Here is an 11,382-nt window from a genome sequence, read left to right on the forward strand (position 1 = left end):
TCTTACAATAAATAGCAAACATCTGAAGCATAGCGAATGTGAATTTATATCACAAGTACTTAAAATAGAGAATCACCGAGCCCTTAAATTAATTTCTGTAATGGAGATTGTGGCGATTCAAAGCTGTATGTACCTCAAATAAACATGTTCTTAGATCTAATCCATTCCTGCAGGTGTGAACCCCTTGTAAGTAGGACCTTTGGATGAGGCTACTTCACTTAAGGTGTGGCCAAGCCCAGTCAAGATGGATTTAATCCTGTTACCAGAGTCCTTTATAAAAGAATGACATTCAGACATACAGAGAGAAAACCAGAGGGAGCAGCCAGAAGTTGAACATCAATGGAACCCAGAAGAGAAGTGAGAGACCAGGAGATGCTCCATGTGCCATGCTATTTGACAAGCTAAGAATGAAGGATCACCAGCAGCCAGTCCCAGAACGCCACAGTCTTTGGGGAGAAAGCATCGCCTTGATGACGCCTTTATTTAGACATTTTCCCAGCCTCAAATTGTAATCAAATAAATTCCCATTGTTTAAGCCAACCCATTTCATGGAATTTACTTGAGCAGCCCAGGATGCTAAAACAGAGACATAATCCTCAAAAAGAAAAATAGTCTTCTGAAATTGAGAGACCAAAGTGACAATCCTTAAAATCCTTAAAATGCCGAACATACTTTTCTCTCTATACCTGTGTTAACTGTTGATTTGTCTTCAAAGTTAAATTATATTCTTATTAGAGTTAGTGGTCTTTAAATCAAAGCCCCTTCTAGCCATTCTCCATCTTCACTGCTATGTTCAAAAACACTAGACCACAGGGACCAGTCAGAAGCTGGGTTAAATATAGGATGGGTGAGAGGGCACTCCCTTCCACACTTTGAGGTGTGTGTGTGGTGGAGAATGCTTAATTGCATCAGAACAGGCATAATAGTATGTTTTTAAATCCCTCATTCTGTTGTCAATTCAAAGAGCAAATATTCTCTGCTACTGGTATCAAACATGAAACCATCTAGTTCTAACTTTAATTTTACTTGATTCAGTGGCAACACTGGAACAGTGTGTTACTAATTTCCCTAAAACTGCTTCTTTTCCATCCATCCCCTATCCAATTACTTACTCATATAAAAATGTGATAGATTTTTCAATGCATTCCATTGACTCACTGCCCCTGAAACACCATATTCAATTTAAATTCTACCAGCTTGAATGTAATACCCCAATACATCCAGAATATTTTGGGCAGAAAATAAAAACGTACTTGCAAAGTCCCCTTGAGGCCCGACTGGGGAAAAATGTGGAACTGTTAAACTTCCCTACCTGGGGTATTCCTGCTATCTCTTAAGCAATGGGGGCTCCCAGTTTGATCAGCCAAGCCCTCTCTCTGGAGGCTTGCCCTTATGAAACTTATTCCTGCAAAGAATAAGCTTAGCCTACTTATAACTATGCCTAAGAGTCACCCCAGAGAACCTCTTTTGTTACTTAGATGTGACCTCTCTCTAGGCCAACTCTGCAACTTAACTCACTACCCTCCCCCTACATGGGATATGACTCCCAGAGGTGTAATTCTCCTTGGCAACATGGGACCTGACTCCTGGGATGAGCCTTGAGAGGGCCTTCTTGACCAAAAGGGGGAAAAAATGGAACAAAATAAAGTTTCAGTGGCTAAGAGATTTCAAATAGAGTTGAGAGGTCATTCTGGATATGATTATTATGCATTATACAGATATTCCTTGTTAGTTTCTAGTGTATTAGAATAGCTAGAGGGAAATGCCTGAGACTGTTGAACTGTAATGCAGATGCCATGATTCTCGATGATGACTGCATAACTATATAGCTTTTCCTGTATGACGGTGTGATTGTGACTGACACTCCCTGGATCCAATGTATGGGCAGATGAGGAATAAAATAAAGACAAAAAATGTATATATAAATGATAAGGTGAGATAAGGGGTATGGAATGTTTTTGGTATTTTTTAATTATATTTAAAATTTTTATTATTTTTTGGGGGGGAATAATGACGATGTTCTAAAAAAATTGCATTAAAAATGAATTCAGGCTTGGATAGAGGGATAGATGGATTGATAGGTGATAAAACAAATACTGTATAGTAAAATGTTAATTTTAGACTCTTAGTGGTGGGTATATGAGTGTTCATTGAACAATTCTTTAACTTTTCTGTATGTCTGAAATTTTTCATAATAAAATGAAAAAGTCTATAAAAAATTCTACCAGCTTGTCAAAGGGTTAATCGATTTTAAAATCTAAGACAAACTATTATCTTCCTATATGAGAAGTGGCTCTAATTTAATTGATATCTAAAAGTGATAGGTGATGTTTTAGACAATCACTTGAGTAAGTCAAAGAGGGATGCAATTGCTTGCTCAATTTCCAAAGAAATCCCTCCATTTGGGTTTGAAATTCTATAAACGTTGGCTTACATTCAAAGGACAGTGAGAAGATCTAAGAAACAGGCCAGAAAGTTCAAGGTCAAGGTCATAAGGATTCCAACTACCAGTCCCAAGCCTTCCAAAGCATTCTGATATGTGTATCATTCTCCTAATTGCATAGTTTATAGAGAAATCATGATATTTACTAAATATTTTTCCATGCATTTAACTACAGAATAAGTTAAGTCAAGGAACTATTATTTCCATAAAAAAAACATAAATATAACTTTGGAAGGCATATAAATTTAAATATCCAGTATGTTGTTTTTAATCTAATATCCTCTTAAAGCCTCATTGTAAACACTTGAATTGTCAAGGGGAAGCAAATACATCTCTGAATTAGAAGCAAGTAACATCTTTGTTTTCAAACTCTTAAGACATGAGATACATTTATAAAAGTGTATTTTTTTAGGGCTATACCCATTAGACCATTTTTCCTTTTTTAATCTAGTTCTTAAAAGTAATTTTCATTGCTGCTATATTAAATGGGTAGAATGCTTAAATTAAAATCCTATGTTTACAACTTCAAATTATTTAAAAATATTCAATATTTTTAGACTTCACTCTCCATATTATTACACACACAAAAATGCTCATTAACTGGACACAAACAGGATCATTAACCACTCATTTTATGACTTTTTAAATTTTTATTCCCAGAGTAATAATTTCATTGTGAAAATTTAAACAAGCTAAACATACACTCCATTCTTTAGAAATCCGGATTTCCCACAGTCCAATTAAAGCTATTACAAGTAATGCATTTTACAGATTTCTTCTATACAGTATATCATATTTGACAGATATTTTAAAACAAACTTCATATGTTGTATATGTCAAATGGAAAATAAATATCTTGATATTTATGCAGTAGCAGAACAGATTTGTGAGATGTGCAGTCATAGGCAATTCAGCTATTCTAAATGCTGTACAGTGTAGAGCAACTGTCTCAAGGGCAATCAACCTTTCAGCAAGTCCAAAACTCTTTCCAAAAGAGAAGGAAGCCTGCTCTGGAAGACCAGATTTTGCTGAATTAGGCCTTCATTTAGAAAACCAAGCTGTAGAGATCACTTTGAAGAACTCTGATGTAGAAATCACAGCCTCCAAAGACTCCAAAGAACTGGCAAGCGATCCCAATGGCAAGCACTGCTTTGTCATTGAGAAACACAGGTCAATTTGATTTAGAGTCATAAACAAAAATACTGTTATTTCTCATTGTTTAAGTTTTTAACCTCTTTATGTTTAACCTACATGTTAATAGGTAAAATCATAAATTCATTTAGTCCTTTGAGTTCTTTAAAGTGGTCTGTATTTCCTTCGAAATGCAATTTTCAGTGACTTTTTTTAACGTAAACATTGTATTTTGAACCAATCACAGAAGCTTCGAGAACCAGGCTAATACGCTTCACCACGCTCTTACACTTTAATGTGTATTTCCTACAAGAGCATTCTACATAACCATAACATGACCAGCACAATAGGAAATCAAGATGGATATAGTCCCAATATCTAATCCTCAACTCTTGTTCAAGCATCACCAAATCCCAATAATGTCCTTTATAGCAAAAACACCCAATCTAGAACGCTACATAGCATTTAGCTGTAATGATCTTTTAGTCTCCTTCAATCTGAAATGACTCCCCCTCATCACACTCTTACCTCTATTACCCTGCTGTGGGCAGCGACCAGCTCCCCAGCCTCCACCCCCACCCACCTTCCTTGCCCTGCTGAGTCTTTGACCCCTGCTGTGCTAGGTTGCTGGATCTCCCCACTACCAGCATGGGTGCCTACCTGCATGGCCTTCGAATGAATGGCTTTTGGACTGAATTGTTCAAGAAGGGAAGGGAAGGGAAGAAGAAAAGCAAGTAATTGGATTGTTTTTCATGACCCAATCATATTATTGGAATTGACTATCATTTCTATGGGTTACTCTGTAAAATTGTTATACAGTTTAAAGGAAAAGAACAAAGTCATTCTGAACTCCATTTTATATAAAGTAGCATTTGGCACTAAATTAACAGTCTGTTACTCACCTGAAGATTGTTTTAAAGGTAATTACTAAATCCAAACTGAAATATCTGCTAAAATAATTATCCTTATACTCTGAGATTTTTTCCCTGACACATTTCATATCATAAATGAGTTTCCTTTCTAAACACCTACTGTCAAATTACAAATACTGTGGTAGGCTTAGTTTACCTGGTTAACTTGGAAAACAGAACTATTTAGGGTGAAAAAATCTGAAATTAAAATGAAAGAAAAAAGCTAAAAATAAATTAATCTGCTGAAAAATTACATCAATGGCTATTGCTCAGCATTAACCAATTATTGACATTTCTGCAAAATTTGCCCAACCATTTGATTTTATATCACTAGGATGACTGTGCAGAGCCTGGATCATTATTTTTATTCTTCCTACTGTTTTCATAGAAAAGGAAAAGGACTCTTAAAAAAATTGTGACTAATCAGACTTTATTACTAAGCACAGGTATCAATTAACCAGAGGTACAATGGAAGTCAAATCCTCCCTGCCGTCCTCCCAACACCACAATGTCTTCATGTTCAGAAAGAAATGACAGTCACAAAAATGCTCATAAAATGAAGTGCTTATTCATGTCCTTTGGTAATAAGTGAGGGAACCAACAATAGCCAATTAAACAATATAAAGAAAAGGCAAGACTGAGACTCTGTTCTCAAAATTTTATACCCAATTCTATCAAAGAGTGCAGAGGAAAAAACAAATGATTCATCATTGCTTTTTGTGTTATTGCTGACTCTCCTAAAGTGCAAAAAATGTGGCCCATTCTATATATTTCAGTTTCAGAAAAACAAAGAGTATGCAGAACAATCCAAAAGAGAAGAAAAAAACAAATCTATGAATATGGCCATTTAGAAAATATTTTCCCAGTACAGAATCCTCCTAACATAAATGTTCCCCATTCCTTAGTAAGATCAACTAATGTTCAAGCTAAAATGCATAGAATCCCTAAAATGTCAAATGTTTAGAGAGCTCTTCTCATGACCTTATTTCCTGTAAGGAGCCTTTTCATGCAATCAGCTACCAGCCACCTTTGTGGATGGCTGATTTGCTTCTGGAGAACTAGCTGTAAATAGCTTGAGCAAGTTGTGGTGTCTACATGAGAAGGAGCGTTTTAAATGTCCTTATTGATAAACAGTTCTCCAGGACTTTCTTATTGGTATGCAAGATGGTTTCATTTTTTATTAGTTATAACATCTTATCCATAACAATTACTTAGAGCTAAAAGTTAATTTAAAAATTAAGAAAATCTATTGAACATGGGGATACTAAAGACTTCCTTAACAAAAGAAGACTGAAAAAATGCAAAACTATTATTGAAATTTTAAATGTCATCCAGTGATTGGCCAAATCCTGAGTCTAGTGATCAAGTCCATTTTGATGGTTTATTTGTGTTTTCTACATAGACCATCTAGATGCCCATTGAGTTCTAAGGAAATATTCACTGTAAAAAAGAAGAGCTAACTTCTGTCAGCTTCATAATCCTTCTATTGGTTCCAAGCAAACAACTATCAATACAACTAATCCTGCCAATAAAGAATAATCCCAACTAAGGGACATAAAAAGGAAAGGAAATACTAGGGTACACCTCAGGCTTGATTGTTTTATTTTCCTCAAGGAAAAGCTCCTTGAAGTCTGTTGATTAAATAGTAACAGTGACCTCTAGTGATTTATTTTGTCGTTGTGGTGCTTTAACAGTTGATTGCCAAGTTACTTTTAAGATGACTGTCTACAAGTAGTTCATTTCTTATTCATTTACTTATTTAAGCAAAATGCAAGTTTCTATTTCAGGACACAAGGATTTTGATTATATGTAAATGTCCCCGTTTTACTTGCAAAGCGTCCTCACAAATCCAAATTAAAATTGTATTTGAAACAGGGTGGGACATCTGACCAAAGCGGTCAGCAGTTCACGCTGGGGAGGGCAAACACGTGGCAGTATTATGTCAGGCATGACTGAAGATGACGCTTGATGCAAACTGCCTACCTCAGTGTAATGGGTGCGACTGGCCCATACTTCAGCCTTCAAGGTAGAAGAACGTTGAGCTGTGGCAAACTTTCTAATGAGGGCTTCAGTGCATCACCAAGAACCACCCTTACTGCAGCAAGGTAAATTTCTGAATATGGTCACTAGCATTTATTTAAATTGATTTTAAGAGAAATTGGTGGGAGAAAGCTGATGCAGAAACTGGGGAGATCCCAGTGAATGAATTTTTTTTTTTTAAATGAGTATAGGGAGAAAAATATAAAACTTCTAATCCCATGGCTCAGTTAAAATTATCAAGAATGGAAGATGTCTCCCTGACAGATTTCAATCTGAGCAAAACAGAAATCTGAACATTTTCAGGTGTGGTAAAAGATGGGTGAATTAGATTCTGCTGAGTTATTTTGAATACCACTGTAATATTAGAATCATAGCCCAGTCTAGAAATAGAGACTGCCTCAGTTTTTAGTAATTCAAGGTTAGTCAGAAACAGAGAACTTATTGACAAATTACAAAATATAAAAAGTTAGCATTCAGTGAAGAATAATTTTCAAGATTACCAAAATGACTGGCTATGTTTGGTCTTTAATTAAAAACTCTGTATTAATAGAAATGAAGCCGCTGTCCAGGGACTGCCCAAGTGCTATTCCCTTAGCAGTTAGGAAAGACTCTTAAATTTGGGTTCTTAAATTTGGGTTGGCCTACAGATACTCTGCCCCTTGTAGTACACTGGAATTGCTTAACTCTAAAGCTGCTCCCAGGGCCACGGTCTGCAAAACTGTAAAGTAACATCAAAGTTGATGCAGTATGATGTAATGTCTGCCAGTTAATTCCCCCATCAGACTTAATTCTTTAAAAATGCTGCAATCCCAAAAAAGGAAGAATTACAGTAAGCTAATCCCTGATTAAGACGCTATTTTCAGGGGGTGCATAAAATAGGACCTCTCGCAATGAATATTCAAATATAGATATTGATAGATAAAAAAGTCAAAATATGCATACATACTTTAGACTCCACAAGAAGAAAGTCTCATTGTAAACAGAATTCTATTTTTAGGATTATACTTAAGAGTTTTTTGTGTGTTTTTTTTTTAAGGTTCTTTATCTCAGGAGCATGTGCTGCAATTCCTGTTGTAAATATTACTAAGAATAAAAATGCAAAGTTTCCAGATAGCACAGTGTAAGTTTTAAATCGTTTGCTGTACTCACATGGATTTCCTGCTACTACTAGGCTCCAGTTCTGGGTGGGGAGAAGCAGCAGCATCTTGAGAAAGGCTCCGGTGAGGGAGGCCATGCTCACTTCAATTGGGCGCCCAGAAGAGCAGACCGTGAGCCGCGCCCGCTGCGCGCGGCTTCTCCGCTCACTCGCAGTCGCCCGCCTGGGCTCCGGCGCTCCTTTCCCCTCTGTCCCCTCACTCACACACAAGCAGCCCCCGCTCCGAGGTGAGAAGGCTCTGCCTCTCCTCCCACCTGCAGCCACTCCCCCAAAGCTCCGCCCCCGGAGCCACAGCTTCAGCGATCCCCCAGGACCAAGCCGCGGAACCCGCTTCCAGCTTCCCAGGGGCGCTGGGTGGCTGCGCGGCCGCCGCACCGGGCCCCGAGGCTGCGCGCTCGCGGCGCGTCCTGGGCACACGTCCCCGGAGGTGGCAGGTGGCAAATGCGAGTCTGGGAGGAGAGCGGGACAGGCAAGCATCAGCGGCCTTCCCGCCCTGCTACCTCCTCTCCCAAGTCTATTGGCCCTTAAACCTGAAAGCCGTAGGACAGAGCAGCGGCAGATTGTCCTGACTCACTCCCGGGTTTTCTCAGTGAGGCTCTGGCTGGGTTAGAACGCGCCAGGCATTGTCACTCGGCTGTTCACCGAATTCATGGAGAGGTTCCAGGGAAAACCGCGTTCTGGTTAGATGCAAAAGAGGAAAGTGGAGCAGAAATAACTCTGTAGAGTGTATTTATTTGCAGACGCACACCCACTCTCGTTTCCCCCAGCCTGCCAACTTGTGGAATGGCAGAAGTAGGGCGAGGACTAGGGTGAAGCGGAGGAGGCCAATTTGTGCAAAAGCAGGGTCAGATCCTACCCGTACTTAAAACTTTGATATTTTGTCCATCATGGACGGAACTGTGAGATGACAAAAAAAATGTTATTGGAAGCCACCCAGTTTGTTGCACTTGAGCAAAATTGCTGTTGTGTTGATTATAAATGCATCTTTTACTACATTACAGAAGTATGTCGATATTTATGAATTCTATCCCAAATACACATAATACACATTTAATACATTTATCAATAACACTTAAAACTGGTTCAAAAAGGGCAAGATTGTTGATAGATACTAAATGCACAGAGGATTTTAAATGCTGAGACCAAAGAGTAGCTGCACTTTTCTTCTTGTAATTAGTTGTTGTGGGAATTTACCCCCTTTGACTTAAAACTTATTTCCATTCATTTATTTTAGTTTGTTGGTCAGACTGAAAATCCTTTCACATACATATATGTATGTATAAGTGAATTTTATGTTGCTATAACTGCCGCACTGTTAAATTTTCTTTAAAATGAGCATAGGCTCTTGTGCCGTGGTGATGTGGACAATGAACTTGCAGAGTTAAGAGTAGTGAGGCTCTAGAAATCACTTTTTCTATTAGCATAGTGTCTGCTACAACCATCCCACATTGTACAATTATAGGACAAATGAAGGCGCAAATTTGAGACACCTGACTAGCACGCTGGATGTTTTAGAAAAAATGTTAAATACAACAGATATGTTTCATATGTTCTAGCTTTACTTTCATTCGTCTCTCTTTTCCATAACAAAGGAATCAAAATGTTGAAACTTCTTTCTTTCAGCTTAACTTTAACCTAGATAATAAGTACAAATATTATATTTATATACTTTAATTTGGATAATGATTGCCATTGTGGACTGAATCACGCCCCCCACAAAGTCATGTTTAAGTCCCAACTCCCAGGCCTGTGGATGAGAATTCATGTGAAAATAGGAACTCCGAACATGTTATTAGTTAAGGGGAGGCCAAACTGAATCAGGGTGGGCCATAATCCAATATGACTGGAGGCCTTATAAGCAGAGGAAATGTGGACACTGTGAGTGGAAGGCAGGAGGAGACCAATGGCCTTGTGACAGAGGCAGAGACTGAGTCCTGGATGGCCAACCAGTCACCACCAGAGGGCTACAGACTTCAGAAAGCCCAACCCTGCCGACACGATGATTTTGGACTTCTAGTCTCCAGAACCCTAAGACAATAAATTAGACCAACTAGTCTGTGATACTTTGTTACAGCAGCCCTTGCAAATTAAAACACTTTTATAATTCAACCAGAGTGTAAGATAATAAAATCTAAATTTTAATTGCACGTATTTCGGATGTCAGTGTATTACTTTGGAACAGATACCATGAGTGAGTGAGGTGTGTTTAATTACTTACTTATCAATTATAAGAATATGTTCATGAAGATAAGCTCTTTAAAAATGTTCTAGATTTTTTTTGAATTACAAAAGGAAGGTTACTATAAAAATTGTATAAAGAAGCATTAGTAATTGCCCTCCCACCCCACTGAGGTAGCCAATGAGAACAGAATCGTATATATCCTTCCACAGTTTTCTCTGTTCTTATACAAATATATACAATCCTGTACATGGGGTTGTCCTTTTTATGTGTTTCAGTGAGGTTTTACCCTATACTTTACATTATCATTCTGCCATTTCATCTTCTCTCCTAGTAATATACTATATGCATTTCTGATCCAATCTAGAATTTATAGTGCTGCAGTTTTCATTTCTAGAAAATGGAGTAACAATGCTAAAAATGCAACCACATTTTGCTTGCCATTCCAAGAGCACTTTAATTCCAAAATGGTACTACTCCTGTGAGTATGCTACATCTTTAAGAATTCTTGTTTAAATAATATTTTCTATGTAATGTGATATTAATTAGATTTAAAAAAATACACTACTGCACTAGTCAAGACTCAGGCAGAAAGCAGAATTCATTTAGAAAGTTTAAATGAACAAACTTTAAAGAAAAGTTAGGAGACCCAGCAAGAGATGCTGTAGCACCTAAAGACTAGCAATAGCAGAAAGCCATTACCACCCATGGCCAAAGAGCTAAAGGAGGAAAGAGTGTTATTGGAGTCCCGGATGCAGCAGCTATAAAGGAAGTTTCGATTGTGGAAATTGAAGACAGAGTGAAAAAGCCACTGCTAAAGCCCAGAAGCAGGGAGAGAGTAGGGAAGAAACAGTCTGTGTGCTAACTTCTTAAGCCTTCCTATTTTTGCTAATGTCTCCCATCGTTAGCCAAAACTAGGTCAGCCCCACAAGGGAGCCCCAGTGATGTTGGCCATGGGCTGAGCCTGCAGGGCTCAGGAGCAATAGGGGTAGAGACTAGTTCCCAGGGGCTGGGCAGAGATATGTGCATCACCCACTGCACTGTAATAAATGAAAGTGATTTGATTAGATCACCTATAAAAGAATTATTTATTATTAGTATTATTGGTTTTGTGATGATTGACATAAAGAAGCACTTTGAGCAGAATGCCTCGTACGTAGTCTTGTTAGAGTCTTGTTACAGAAGGAGGACACCGCAGAATTCATCTCCTTCATCTTAAAGGAAACTACGCTGGCATAAGAAAAAACAAAGGAGAGACAGAGAGAAAACAAACAAAACAATGCTCAAATGATAAAATATTTCATTGGACTTAAAATTCAGAGAATTCTGAGACTGAGGGGAACGGAAAGACCTTTGGAAATAGATTACAAGCCAGGGCTTTGCAAATCAGCTATTCACCCACTAGAGAAGACACTAAATCTCTCTGAATCTCTGATTCCACATTTTCATAATGAAAGTAATTACACCTCTTTTCCAGGTAGTTTGTGAAGATTATGTGAGAATAATTATGCAAAGCACCCAG

The 11,382-nt window shown here is 38.0% G+C and overlaps 1 protein-coding gene across 1 annotated transcript in view; it reads right to left on the minus strand.

The window, feature by feature from the left end:
• Positions 1-7,820, minus strand: part of LOC119505499 (contactin-associated protein-like 3) — a 249,225-nt gene extending 241,405 nt beyond the window's left edge. The window contains exon 1 of the mRNA XM_037798314.1: positions 7,675-7,820. Coding sequence (XP_037654242.1) covers positions 7,675-7,759 — 85 coding nt within the window. The 5' untranslated portion in view covers positions 7,760-7,820. The remainder of the gene's footprint in view (positions 1-7,674) is intronic.
• Between the last annotated feature and the right edge of the window lie 3,562 nt (positions 7,821-11,382).

Source organism: Choloepus didactylus, chromosome 10 (genome assembly GCF_015220235.1).
Source record: "Choloepus didactylus isolate mChoDid1 chromosome 10, mChoDid1.pri, whole genome shotgun sequence".
NCBI lineage: Eukaryota > Metazoa > Chordata > Mammalia > Pilosa > Megalonychidae > Choloepus > Choloepus didactylus.